Below are 15,465 nucleotides of genomic sequence, written 5' to 3'. Positions count from 1 at the left end.
AAAGAAAAAGCATTTATTATACCATATAATACCTACATGTACAAGTCAAATGCTTGTAATGCGTTCACAAGCAACTATGCAGGCCAGATTCCGCCTAAGCTAACTCTGCATTGCTGCAAGATTGGCTGTCAACGATCAAAAACGCGACTAAGTCCGAATGATGTGAAATATGATTGGAAGTATTTAATTCATACTTAATGTGTGATTGCGCCATTTTTTTTTTTTGCAACAGTATATTCCACGTCCAGTCAGCTAACTCCTTACGCTTTGGTACATTCAAGCGGCCGTTAGCGGCCACTATGAAGCTCAAAAGTAATCACGTTTTTAGGGTTCCGCACCTAAAGGGTAAAAACAGGACCCTATTACTAAGACTCCTCTGTCCGTCTGTCTGTCACCATCACCATAGGCTGTATCTCATGAACCGTGATAGCTAGACAATTAAAATTTTTCACTGATATGAGTTAAAATTGTTAAATAACAAACGAAACCGTCAACGCCATCTATACGAGAGTAGGCTAAAGGTAGTGGCGCCATCTGATCGAGAATCAAATTTTCTTGATTTTCTAGGCACATTTTTTTCCTTAGACTGTATCCATCTATTACGGAGTTATATCTATCTTTGATTCTACTATATGTCAACAGGAACATTAACAACATAAACATAAGCATGATGAAGGGACATGAGTTGCGTTGCGTGCAATTAATTTTATGTTTACCGAGAGTACAATAGTATGCTACAGATGTAGGTAAGTACTACTAGTTATCTACTTGCGTTGCGAACAAACAAGACATGTGTAATTTGTTGCATGTAAACCATAGAGTAACTTATACTAGAGCTGTACTGTCATAGTAAATTTTGTAACCCCAGTAAATTCACTGCCATCTGTCGACACACTTTAAAACTAAAAATGAAGATTTATAAAAATACGATAGAATGTATTTAAATATAGATAAATGTTTTTTTTTATTTGCATTAATTATTTTTATGATTTTGACCCATGTTCTTTCACTGATATGCGTTAAAATTGTTAAATAACAAACGAAACCGTCAACGCCATCTATACGACTGTAGGCCAAAACTAGTAGCGCCCTCTGAGCGAGAATCAAATTTTCGTAATTTTCGAGGCACGTTTTTTCCTTAGATCCATCTATCCATCTATTACGGAGTTATATCTATCTTTGATGTTAACGCACCATTATCTATTATAGATATATCTATGATTGCTCTAAACAAAAACTAAATAAAAGGCTTATTCCGTCCCAATTTAACACGATGTCCTATTTTTTTTATGAAACGAATGAGACGTAATATTTTCAATAGCACAGACCTTCCGACCACTGGCCATCAGCACAAATCCACACATCAATCTGTAGTAATCATAAAAAACGGCCAAGTGCGAGTCGGAATCGCGCACCGAGGGTTCCGTACTTTTTAGTATTTGTTGTTATAGCGGCAACAGAAATACATCATCTGTGAAATTTTCAACTGTCTAGCTATCACGGATTATGAGATACAGCCTGGTGACAGACAGACAGACGGACAGCGGAGTCTTAGTAATAGGGTCCCGTTTTTACCCTTTGGGTACGGAACCCTAAAACATAAAAAGAAAATAATAGGCATTTCAAATACTCATAAATGTATCAATGTTCTCACGACGTTGCAATTTGATGACAACGATTTTGATCATTTATAGATAATAGATACCTACATAGAAAACAATAATCTGTGCTAAATAGCCATTAAATCGATGGGTATATAACCACAGAATAACTAAAGGATGACTCACGTTAGGCCGGACCGTGACCGGGCCGGAGCTTCCGGCGCTTACTTTTCTATGACATGACAGGTGATCACGTGATGCTTTCCATAGAAAACGAAGCGCCGGAAGCTCCGGCCCGGTCACGGCCCGGTCTAACGTGAGTCATCCTTAATAGTACTACATAATTATCAACTCATTCCAATATCTAGTCTGCTGTTTGAACCGTACTACAATAATTATTATTTCATTGTAGGTAACTGTCGTTATAGTACCCGACTATAGTTATTTGTGCAACAAGAGAGGAAAGTTGATTTTTCTTGCGAGTGTTTATTTTTAGTCCCGAGAAAGCGAAAGATTCTATAATTTAGATTTAGATTCTACAAGTTAGAATCTTGAGCGTAGCGAGGGACTAAAAACACGAGATGTAAAATAACTTTGCTCTCGTGTTGCACACATAATTTTTCACCTCAGTAGTAAGAACATATTAAAGTTTAAATAAAGCACCAGATAATTATTAAAAAAACATATATAGCAGTTATTTTTAAACACAATTTCTATTTAATCAATTGGATTGAAGTATAATAAAAACAATACACTCCTTTTTTTGGGCAGTCGTGTAAAAAGTAGGTTAGTTGACCGTGACGTCACGATGTAATTTTTCATATAATTTCCATATTAGCAAATCGTTTTGACAGTTCTAAAAAAGAAACTGATTTGACTAGGTAGTAGAATACCCTATTGTTTCAGGCTTTCGCCCAGTCGCCTATGGGTCGTCTACCTGGAATGGAACGTCATTAGTGCTTGTGCGTGTCGTGTTGTTATCATTTACTTTTTTGTGTTAAGTACCGTGTCGGTTCCTCATCTTCTGTTAAAATAAATAACACGTGCTTGATGTGCTACATAATAGCATTGTAATTTTTTTTTCTTTAAAGACTGATTGTTATTAGTTAATTGTTAATTTGCGAATAAATGTTTAATTGTTGTCATAGTTTTCTACACCGATATCAGTACGTTAATTTCAAATAAATCCTACTATCAATGAAAACAGCCTTTTTATACCGAATCCTTGTAGAACGTAACTTTTTTAATACATATCCGTATTATCCGAAATATCCGGATCCGTCAAATTTTAATATCCGAAATATCCGGATCTGAAAAATTGACGGATATTGCAAACCCTAATCGTGACGGACTCTTTGGCTTCCCCAATCCAAGTGTACGAGACTGAACAACCGTCTCTCTAACTCCCGCTTATCCCTACCACTTGCTTACTTAAATTCAGGTGTTTTAAATAAAATTCATATTTGCTTACACTTTTTGATACAATTAAATCATGACATTTTCAATTTTTTTTATATCCCTTTTACAGAATGTACCTACAGATGAAGATTATCGATTTCAAATTCAAATAATTTTCGAACGCGAATTACGAGGGTGACGCGAGAGTAAGTTTAGGAATGTCTCTGGACACACTGTACTAAAGAAAACATTAGCTTAAGATAATTAAGGTTGTTTAGTAGTTATCATATCATTATCAACACCAAACTGCACTAATTGACCAAGCGTCAGCGAAGGTCTCCGTTTTAATTGGGCAAAATGTTTTCGTATATCCGGAATATCCGAATGTTCTCTGCAGGTTGCTTCTCCCAACCGATTATTTCTTAAGCGCCGGTAGAATCTATCGCACTTAAGATCATTGTGAGTTAGTTACTCAACGAAGTAGGTATTAATATTTTTTTAATTCGGCTGTACAAGTGTACACACTCGGACACCATCTCTCCGAGTCTCGGCACCGCTCCGATCCAATCGGCCCGCATCAAGCTTATCGCGAGTCGCGACGCGAGGTCTACAGCTCACAGAGCCACTAATAGTCTTAGATAAGTCTAGATAGAATTGCCTACATAGCGACAAATAGATAAGATAAGAGGTAATCATTTAAACATTGCAATCATGTACAACATTATACCTAAATATCACGTATCACAATGCTCGTAGTTTATACAAAAAACGTAACAATTGAATACAATTTACATTATAATAAACCAACAATTGTGTCTAAAATCTTTTCGTAGTCGTTTTTTGTCCCCAAAAATGTGACGGAGTGGAGCTTTTAAGGGGTGAAATGTAGTTTTAAATCTTTCTCAAGAAAATATAATCTGCAGCTAGAAAGACAAAGCACTCAACTTTTTTTATTTATTTGATAAAAGACAAAAATTGACATTTTTATAAATTGTGAAAGTCATGTGACATCTGGCTATACTCGTAACATTTTTATAAGTACCTTCAAATATTCTGCTATTGAATTCTTAATTTGTAAGTAGGATTTGTATTGAGTTCAGAGGTCAATATTTTTACATACAAATTTCTGTTTCTAGTAATGCCAGGAATGCCTGGCTCTGGCTAGCTGAACTGCCAGAACTTAGCCACTGCCGTTTTGATAGGTTTAATTGACACGTCGTCGAGAAGGGACCGCGCAAGGCTGGCTGTGTAGTGTGTCCAGACCACAGTCTGGATAAATATAGTCCTCCACATCGATTTCGATGACGGCGACCTCAACAATCAAGGTTTCTCCCTCTCATGAGCTCTTATGTGGCTGGCCGGGCCAAACTTGCTCTTAAAAACTCTTTTACACTCACGACAGTAGAGTTGACCGGCCGCATTGTACGTATACACGTAGGAGGGCTTAGGTCTTTCCTTGCGCAATTGCCGTTTTACATCTAACGTCGTGAGGCGGTTTTCCTCAAACGATGGATTCGAAGATGGTAGACCGCCAAGATGACCGTTTCGCAGCGAGCTCCTCCCAACGTGTAGAATCGATAGAGCACGCGCTCAGGTGACGCTTAAGAACATCCTTATATCGAAGATGTTGACCGCCGTGCTTCCGCTTACCCTCTGCTAACTCAGAGTAGAATATCGCTTTGGGCAAGCGGCGATCATCCATTCGGAGAACATGCCCACACCACCTGAGCTGGTGCTGCATCAATAGCGTTCACCGAACCTTTATTATACATATATATAGGCAATTAAGAAATATTGTTTCACAAGTAAAAAGTATAAGTAGGTACGAATTGTCAATACTTTTCTCTTTTTGTGTAGTATATGTACAATATAAGATATGAAGTTATTAAAATTTAAATTGGTTACCTAACAGCCTACGTAATTTATTCTGTAGGTAGATAATAAATTCATTTCGGTAGATAACGAATTCCAAACGGTTAATTGATAAAGCAGTCAACATAGACTCAAAGTCCGTTAACCTTCTCGACGCCGTGTCAAACACAAAAGCTGTCACTCGGAAGCCGACCGAAGTGACAAAACTGAAATTGAACTTTATGCGAATGCACGTAGGTCTATGTTGCTCTGTGACGGATTAATCGGTCTTTGGCGTGGGACCTACGCTGCCGATATATCCGTCATTGGCGTCCAAAAGCTTAATAGTACTTTACCTACCTTACCTCCTTCCTATATCTCCGAAGGAATTATATGGCACTGATTTCAATGCAAAATACTGAACTGATATGTTCATTTATTCACTATTCACCTGTACTATATAGGTTCCGTATAAACATTCAAATTGTTAATAGTCACATACACTTGTGCAAAGTTTGTAAACAAAGATAGCTAAAATAAAATAGCGCGCGTGGGCTCACAGCGAAAACTAAAAGCGTACTGGCGAGAAGCGAGCTGGCGAGTCTGGCGATACGATATGCGATGCAAAGAGAACATAATGATTCATCTATTTTAAAGTCCTAATGGCTCCTCTACACGATGGCCCAGCGTAGGCCAGTCCAAGGGTACCATTTATGCGTTAGAGGGAGCAAGTGATATTACTATCTCATTCCACCGCATTGCTGCGTCCCTGGGACTGGCCTACGCTGGGTCATCGTGTAGAGGAGCCATAAAAGATGTCGTAAAATACCGTGTCTTACGGTATCTGCGATATATAGTTGGTCAAGCAAATCTTGTCAGTAGCAAAAGGCGTAAAATTCAAATTTTCTATGGGACGAAATCCCTTCGCGCCTACATTTTTTAAATTTGCCGCCTTTTTCTACTGACAAGATTTGCTTGACCAGCTATATTAATATATGTTTTTAACCCTCCCTTTAAAAAAAACCGGCCAAGTGCGAGTCGGACTCGCGTTCCAAGGGTCCCGTACATTACACACTTTTTAACAATGTATGTTTCGGAGATAACGCCCCCCCCCCCCCCCTTAAACTATTTATTTTAAAATTACAAAAAATATATATTTGAGATTTCATTTGATGTGTAACACGATACAGTTTAAAAACCATGGAGGCATGTTTAAAATTCATTCGTTTACGTTACATGTCCGTCTTTGGGTCCCTAAGTTACATAATATATGTACCAAATTTCACTTAATTGGTCCAGTAGTTTCGGAGAAAATAGGCTGTGACAGACAGACAGACGCACGTGTGATCCTAAAAGGGTTCCTTTTTTCCTTTTGAGGTACGGAACCCTAAAAAATCAGCCATATCGTACCTGAAGGAGCCCAAAGTTGGTATGTTTCGAAAATTATTTGTTAATTAAAAAAAGTACATCGATTTTCGGTTTTTTTATGCGTACAGCTTACACTAAAACCTTGGTTCGTGTGAATCGTGTCGTGTGACATTATTAAAAACGTAAGGGTTTCTTTTTATCTTTTTGGTAAAGGGCCGTTATTCCTTAGGGAGTAATATCGAAAGGATAATTACATCAATTACTGCCTGCATGTACAATTACTGGCCACCTTATAGTTACTGTTTATAGGTGAACAGAATTCATTTTTAGGGTTCCGTACCCAAAGGGTAAAAAAGGGACCCAGACTCCTCTGTTCGTCCGTCTGTCACCAGGCCGTATCTCATGAACCGTGATAGCTAAACAGTTGAAATTTTTACAGATGATGTATTTCTGTTGCCGCTATAACAACAAATACTAAAAACAGAATAAAATAAATATTAAAGTGGGGCTCCCATACAACATACGTGATTTTTTTGCGTAATGGTACGGAATCCTTCGTGCGCGAGTCCGACTCGCACTTGGCCGGTTTTTAATATAAGGTGGCCAGTTATTAATTAATGATTAACCTTACTGTTGCGAGTGCTGGGCACCGCGATGACGTCTTCGATCGAATCTATAGTAAGCGTATCTATGGTGACATGGTGAGTAAACCAGATCTAGTCTATGGTAGACTAGTCTCGATGGTCAGTACCATTTCCGGACACGTAGCTAATGAACAGTCAGATTTTGCCGCCGTAACATGTGGAACAGTAAAGTGTGCTCGTGAGGTTGCCGAGATTCATCCTACGAAGCCGGAAACCACATGGGCTGGTTTCCCTTAAGCTGAGTATTCTCCATTGTCGATAATTTGCTTTGTTCTATATCATGACCATGTAACCCGAACTCGTAACGTAACTAATCCATCTTGCCACTTGTTTCATGACCTGATACCAAATACTCTCCATGGTTTAGATAATGATTGTCCCTATAATCTAGCTGTTCAGGTATCTCCCCCTAGAGGTTAGGTGGAGATGAGACAATTGCTTATCGGCAGCCCTTGCGGCGTTAAATGCCTCGACAGAGCCTGACGAGGCCACTTGCTTATCGGCAGCCCTTGCGGCGTTAAATGCATCGATGGAGCCTGACGAGGCCACTTGCTTATGGGCAGGCGGCAGCCCTTGCGGCGTTAAATGCCTCGACGGAGCCTGACGAGGCCAGTTGCTTATCGGCAGCCCTTGCGGCGTTAAATGCCTCGACGGAGCCTGACGAGGCCACTTGCTTATCGGCAGCCCTTGCGGCGTTAAATGCCTCGACGGAGCCTGACTAGGCCACTTGCATATCGGCAGCCCTTGAGGCGTTAAATGCCTCGACGGAGCCTGACGAGGCCACTTGCTTATCGGCAGCCCTTGCGGCGTTAATGCCTCGATGACGCGACATACTGAAGGGTATGATCTCTGTAACATGTCTGTAACCTTACTGATTTACTGACAATACGACAACGCTCACAACGCAGTCCCCCTGACATTACCGACCTAACGAACCTTATTGGACGCATGTCCCTTACATACATCTTATCATGCCAACTAGAACTAGTAGCTCTGTTAGCTCCCCCAAAGATATCCCGAGATGCTCAGTGATAACGGTGTGATGTCATAGATCACTTAAAACCACAACCACCACGGGGGACCTTGATGTAGTGCATTTTCCTATTCAAAAGGTCCTCCGACTGCAATCGAAATAAAATACACAGGTAGAGTCATGTCATAAATGTGCATAAACCTTTGTATTTACTGTAAATGACCGTAAATGTACATTTATATTCCAATTTAAATTCATAAAGTTATGAACTAACATCAAAATTATTTTTAGCTTTTCAGTTCGCTTAAAATTCCGCAGTCGTGTTTTTAATTAATTTATTTTTTAGTGATTTTTGAGGCCTTTACGGCCATTCAAAAATTGCCATAGCGGACGGTATTTCACGTCCACACGGCGGGGTATTGGTAAAGTTTTCAACTAGCAATAATCGCACCTCGGATAAACCTCATTGGTTACGATATTGCCTCTGCGCAAAGTTAGCGTTCCAACAGTATGGAGGGCGGGTCATGAAACTACGATGCACTAACGATAGCGAGATCTATCTCGACGCCAGCGCCATCTTGTGACAAATGTTGTAACTAATTTAGATATACGAAACGGTGGCGTGATCCCTTGCATAATTTGTACATAGTTACATACAATTAAAGCTTTATCGTTTCAACCCCAAAGGGCATGAAAGTATACTCGGGGCCAAGACCCCTGTATTTGTGAATTTTGAGCCTTTCGGCCGCAGTTGTAACATTGCTAACATTAACATTCCTCATCCGTGCACGGAATTCGCGCGCGGACAGTAGTAATTAGTATATTACTTGTATATATTTTAATATTTTTATTTGTGTATTGTATATGTAGTTTATTATGTTTTTCAGTTATTTGCAATTGTTCCAAATTGAATTCTCCTACTTTTCTTCTTTCACCATTTTTAGGGTTCCGTACCCAAAGGGTAAAAACGGGACCCTATTACTAAGACTCCGCTGTCCCGTCTGTCTGTCTGTCACCAGGCTGTATCTCATGCACCGTGATAGCTAGACAGTTGAAATTTTCACAGATGATGTATTTCTGTTGCCGCTATAACAACAAATACTAAAAAGTACGGAACCCTCGGTGCGCGAGTCCGACTCGCATTTGGCCGGTTTTTATTACATCTCTGTTTTAGCCCTATGGTTGACTGGTAGAGAATGCCTTTAGGCATAAAGTCCGCCGTCCGTTTTGTATTTTGTGCAATAAAGTTAAATAAATAAATAAAAGCCAAATAAAACTACTTTTATCGAAAAACACAACATTTACTTTTTTTTCATAAAAACATGAATCTTTAAAGTTTTTGACCGAAGTTTTCTTACTTACAATAGACTTCTAATGTAACGCAGGTAAATATACATATAGGGTCAGGTAGGGTCAACTATAAGACACGGGTAAAAATAAGACTAAGTTTCTAACACCCAAAAACTTATTATATTTAATTCCTATTCCATTTAAAAAGAACTACACACAATAAGGCTTCTTTTTAAATGGAATAGAAATGAAGTAGAATATGTTCAAACTCACGCAAATCTAATTATTTTATTAAATATTTTAAGTAGTCACACTACTGTATATAAATTATAAACTGTAATAGATGTCATATATTAAAGAAAAACCGGCCAAGTGGGAGTCGGACTCGCGCACGTAAGGTTCCGTACCATTACGGAAAAAAACAGCAAAAAAATCACGTTTGTTGTATGGGAGCCCCATTTAAATATTTATATTATTCTGTTTTTAGTATTTGTTGTTATAGCGGCAACAGAAATACATCATCTGTGAAAATTTCAACTGTCTAGCTATCACGGTTCATGAGATACAGCCTGGTGACAGACAGACGGACAGCGGAGTCTTAGTAATAGGGTCCCGTTTTTACCCTTTGGGTACGGAACCCTAAAAAGCGACGACTCACCACAAGTTCATCGCTGGAGAGCTTCGTCACTTTTTCTATATGACATCTATTTCAGTTAAGTTTTTGAGCGTTAAAAACTTAGTCTTATTTTTACCCGTGTCCTGTATTTATCCCACCTGACCCTAGTATCTATAGGTAGTATTGCCACGTTATAAATTAATTATCTACATAGCTTATGAAACTGTACAAATAAAACATAAAATATTGAGCCAAAATATTGTCTAAACTAAGGACGCTAAAATCACAAAGAATTTTGTAAATTTACCCACCATCATTTTACCTGCTTTCGATGTTACCCCAATATCTTAACGAGAAGAGGATCTATACAGGGTGTTTAATGGCCGATTACTAAATACAATAAAAAATCTTTATCACAAACATTGATCGTTTTAAATAACCCCATTTACATAATAGCCTCTACATTTTATCCTGTCACAAGAACATTACCGCCGTCATACAATCGAAGCAAAGATAGATATAACTCCGTAATAGATGGACACAGTCTAAGGAAAAAACGTGCCTCGAAAATCACGAAAATTTCATTCTCGATCAGATGGCGCCACTAGCTTTGGCCTACACTCGTATAGAGGGCGTTGACGGTTTCGTTTGTTATTTAACAATTTTAACTCATATCAGTGAAAGAACATGGGTTAAAATCATATAAGAATAATTAATGCAAATAAAAAAATCATTTATCCATATTTAAATACATTTTAACGTATTTTTATAAATCTTCATTTTTAGTTTTAAAGTATATCGATAGATGGCAGTGAATTTACAGTGGTTATAAAATTTACTATGACGTATCCTCTTTGAATCGAAGTAATGCCCTTGGTAACCCTTTATAAGGCATAAGGGTTCAGAAATTATGCACAATTGAACCCTATCACTTTAAAATAAAGTTCAAAATCAGGTGGGAAATATATTCCCAAAGGGGTTTACTCTGTTGTTAGTTGAGCCCACAATGAAAATCTTGGTCAAAAGTGGAATAACAACATACAATTTTCAATACTAAAATACAAATGACAACCGAATGATATACACCCCAGAACAAAAGTATAGAAACAAGCTTGTATTTCAATAGAAAAGTGTACTACTCATTGACAATTTGGTAAAAATAATAATAGAACATTTTAAAAGTAAATTACTCTGGCTGTGATAGTTGCCAATTCAACATTTTGGCCTACTTTTGGCCTGGGGTGTAGGTAGGTACTTTGTCTCAAGAAAAATTCTTACGGGTTATTTTCATAAATTATATGCCTCTTTTTGTGATATGATGTCTAAAAACTTTCAGTATTGCCCATGTACAATCAGCACAACCATTCGCTTAGCGCAGTGAATACAAATATAAAGCATACACATACAAATATCCATACATATATGTGCAATTTTCAATCAAAAGGGTATTTATTGTCGGTTGTCAATAAGGCGCTATTTCCATACAGCTTCATTTTGATATCAACCTTATTGACAAGCGACAATGTGGTACCTTTTGGTTGAAAATGTTACATATGTATACGCATACAAATATGTATACACATACAAATATCCATACATATATCCATATATATAATAATGGGGTCGGCCGGTGGAAGTTTTTTACAGATGGCGCCAGCATAAGTTTTCCCTGCCAATAATACCAATAGTGTCAAATTGTTAAATAATTTTTGGATTTTGATTTAATTTTAATTTAATCCAAATCACATAGATACTGAGGAAAACAATAGGTCGCCATCTATTAAAACCTTTGACAGTTTCCAATTCCAACCCCATAAAGATTGGAATAAAAAACAATACAATAAACTATAGCATACTTAAATAATTCTCGCATTGCAACTAAAATACTGTCGCATGGATTAAAATCGAAAATTTTGAGAATTAAAACCACGCGTTCTTTTTCACCGAATTGACACTTGACAATTTCCTGTACATTATCTTGATCAGTAAAGCCCAGTTTAAGGGTCCCCGGCAAGCTCAGTTCTCCATACAATCGTAGTTCCGCTCTCCTTTTGTAATAACTAGCTACATTGCTCTGAAACTTTGTATTTACAATAGAATAAGGTATATCCAGGTCTGTAATTAGTTTATGTAGCTTCAGATACCACAGTTAAAAAAATACAGCGAATTTATGTTTTTCATACAAAACATGTTTTTTCTCTAGTTCGTTTGTTTTATAAATAGATATACCTCATGTCATTGTATGAGCAAAGATTCATTACAATCCAACACGTAGTTTTAAAACGAGAATTCCTTTTGTATGGGAAGGGGAAATTTGGCCGAGCTTGCCGGAGACTCTTAATATTTGCTCGCATTTGTGCGACTCATGCCCCCCAAGGTCCACATTAAGCCTACTCTATTGCACTGATATTCTATTTTAAGAGCCCATCAACATGCTGATTACCTATTTAAATTTAACGATAGATATTTATAAAAGGGGCCGCTACGTACTGTATTCTGTATTTAAGTACCTTTTGAATACTTTATAATAGTTTTTACGTTGCTGGATTCGTCAATCTATGCGTCCGAAGTTAAAACGGCCGTTTTTGTTTTGAGGTCATAGATCGACGAATCCAGCAACATTAAAACTAGTTTGATGTATTCAAAAGGTAGTTAAATACAAAATACAGCACGTAGCGGCCCCCTTTTTTAAATATCTATCATTAAATTTAAATAATCACAGTTATTTGGCAGTGGCGCTAGTGAGCAAGTTGATGGGCTCTTAAGCCATAAATACAAATTAAAATCTTAAAATATCGCATTGCACATGTTCTATCAATAAGTACAAACACCAACATTTTTGGCAGAAAAGCCAATATGGCCCATGAAACATCACATAGCATTTATGACAGTAAAATTTCACTGTAATCACAACTGAAGACTACGATGTACTACGATATTCTAATTTATTTCAAATTTGTGACTAATCCTTATGCTTCCTGTGCAAAGGGAAGCTTCCTCTGTGGAAAGCCACATTTATTCAGCATTTTTAAATTATCAATTTTTACTTACTTAAAAAATTGCAAAAAAAAAAAAGAAAATCTTTGATCTGCATTTGATAAGCATGTACCGTTGTAGTTGTTTAAAAAATATAGTATTGTCTTCTGCTGTTACCGCGATAGTTACTCATGAAATAAAACTATGAAAACGGATTCAACATACGCGATATAATCCGTTTTCATAAAACAAATAGGTCATTATAGTCAGCAGTATAGGTCTATTGGGATGCTAGCTAAAGTAATTTTACTTTAAAATGCTATAAACTTTACAATCATGACCTTACCACATTTTTTTTAACAGAAACTTCTATAAACGTCAACATCATGCTAGTCTTATGATACATTAGGAATCAATTCAATTTAATAAATTACTTAAACTATTTAATTTCTATGACAGGTGACAGTTCAATCTCTATTAAGTCATCAGCAGGGGCGATGGGCGCCTCCTTTTTGACCACAACTCTCTTCTCCACCATAAGAGTAGGCATCTGACATTTATGTTTTGATCGTATGTGCTTTCCAACAGTGTCTTTCCTGAAGAACCGTTTGTCACACAATGGACAAGGGAACTTCTTCTCTCCGAAATGTTTCCGTTGATGCTGGATAAGTTTATCGGGCATTTCAAAAAACATGCCGCATACAACACAAGGGATATTGGTCGCTGTATGTTTTGCTTTGTGCTTCTTCACTTTTTCCGACCTTATAGATTTGTATTCGCAGACATTGCAGAAGTACCAATACTTGCCCTTCATGTGAATCATTCGTTTATGATTACAGAGTTCTGCGCCTGTGTAGAATGACTTGGCACAAACTTCGCATGTGTATTGTTTAACTCCGCTGTGCCTCTGCATGTGTGTCGCCAGGCTTTTCTTTGACTGTAGTATCTTGCTGCACACTTGACATTGATGCTGGTTGTCCGTATGTGTTTTTAAGTGACGGTACACATTTGAGCGGCCTCGGACAAACTTTCCACAGTACTGGCAGGTTATTTCGACTTTGTAGAGCTTGTGTGAGCCCTCCTGATGGCTCTGTAGAGAGCTCTGCTGAGTAAATTTTGCAGGGCACTTGTCACAATGATATGGACGGTCCCCAGTGTGTATAACGAGATGTGACTGCATATCTTTAATTCTTTTAGACTTATAATTACATTCCTTACAATGGAATATTCTGTTCCTTCCCGTACCTTCTATTCTAACGTTAGCGGCAGTTTTACAGCTCTGTCTGTTTGACTTCAGATGCCTGTTAAACGCCTTGAAAGACTTGAACATTCTCTTACAAATGGAGCATATTAAAGCTTCCGGCAGATGAACCTTCTTCCAGTGCACACGTAATTTACATTTGCTTTTAAATAAGTTGCCGCAGTCGTGACATTCTAATTTTAAATCTATCGCTCGGCTTTTTTTAACGCCTTTGCCTTCATCATCCTCTAGTTTGGCGTCCGAGAGTAGATCAGCTGAGTCTATAAAATGCACATCCTCTTCTAAATACTCGTAAGGCTCTTCTAAGGGTTCTTCTTTTTTAATAACGATCTCAGCTATCGCGTTGTTGATAGAAACGACGGGAAGCTTCTCCAACTGAGCTGACTGCAAAATGACATTGGAACTCTCGCATTTCTGCTTGAAATGTATCGCCGTTTCCAGCTCCAACAGGCAATCCAAGCATATTTTGTCCGGGAAACCATCATCTTTCTGTATTTTAACGTTAGCTATAGTATTGACGTAGTCGTAAATGAGACAATCTTTGTATATTTCGAATAGAGACATGCACTTTTTCACGTTTGTACCCAAACACACACGGCAGATTTTCACTTTCTTCTTATCGTCACCCATTGTTGTTTATAAAACGAAATCTAGGTAAGAATTACTTTAGGAATCGCATTTTTCATTATTTTTTCTATCTTAATAAGTCAAGAATAATCACAATCACAAATCCATCACAAATCACAATTCTATCTTCTCTTCTCTGTGCTGATTGATTGTGCTGCCAGTATAGATATAGATGTGTCAAACAGCCGTCTTGTACGGTAGCGTTCATGTTGTAAAATAAAAAGATAGGTTTCTGAAAAAAAAAAAACCATTCAAAAAACAAAATACAGCAAAATACAGGAATTTTTTTTATGAACTGCGGGTCAAAAATTTCGTTTTGACCTCTAGTATGCGTGTGCCAAATGGCTAAACTGTACATCGATTTACGGTTTTTTTGGAATGGGGCTCGTACGCCGTCCAATATTTGGGAATGGAGTGATCCTTTTAAAAAAGCTAGAGTCAGACCAAACTAACTCTGCAGCGATTTTTAAAAAGTAAGAAATTATTACGTTAAAAATAACAGGCACAGTGTGCTATCAAAATCGCTGCAAAGTTAGCTTGGTCTCACTCTGAAATATGGCGGCAAGTATAAGTAGTAGGTATTTATTTATTTTCCTGAAAGATACTGTTTCGTTCCAAATTACCCCGAAATGGAAATCCACCGTTTTCGGAAACACCAGAAAAACCCTACAATTAAAAGTTTGTGGACTAAACAGGGACTAAAGCTGTGGAATGACTGTATATGCTTTCCATATACTAGTTGTATACATGCATCGTATTGGGTATGATCGTATCGTACGCTATGCAATCTGGAAGAGAGAGCGCCATCTGCAATATCTTAACCTGCTTTTTCCATAGAAAGACATTACTTTTTTGATATA

General features: G+C 37.6%; 1 protein-coding gene and 1 non-coding gene across 2 annotated transcripts; both read right to left on the bottom strand.

Annotated features, from left to right (window-relative positions):
• Positions 1-8,192: 8,192 nt before the first annotated feature.
• Positions 8,193-8,331, bottom strand: LOC134755275 (U4 spliceosomal RNA). Its single transcript, XR_010129029.1, has one exon. It is a non-coding gene; the product is annotated as a U4 spliceosomal RNA (small nuclear RNA).
• Positions 8,332-12,020: 3,689 nt separating this feature from the next.
• LOC134753868 (zinc finger protein 595-like) lies at positions 12,021-14,710 on the bottom strand. The gene has a single exon (XM_063689825.1). The coding sequence runs from the start codon at positions 14,606-14,608 to the stop codon at positions 13,157-13,159; it is 1,452 nt and encodes a 483-aa protein (XP_063545895.1). The 5' UTR covers positions 14,609-14,710; the 3' UTR covers positions 12,021-13,156.
• Positions 14,711-15,465: the final 755 nt, after the last annotated feature.

The sequence above is a fragment of the Cydia strobilella genome, chromosome Z (assembly GCF_947568885.1).
Source record: "Cydia strobilella chromosome Z, ilCydStro3.1, whole genome shotgun sequence".
NCBI classification, from domain to species: Eukaryota; Metazoa; Arthropoda; class Insecta; order Lepidoptera; family Tortricidae; genus Cydia; species Cydia strobilella.
The sequence above is the reverse complement of the archived record's forward strand: the minus strand, read 5'-3'. Positions and strand labels throughout refer to the sequence as shown.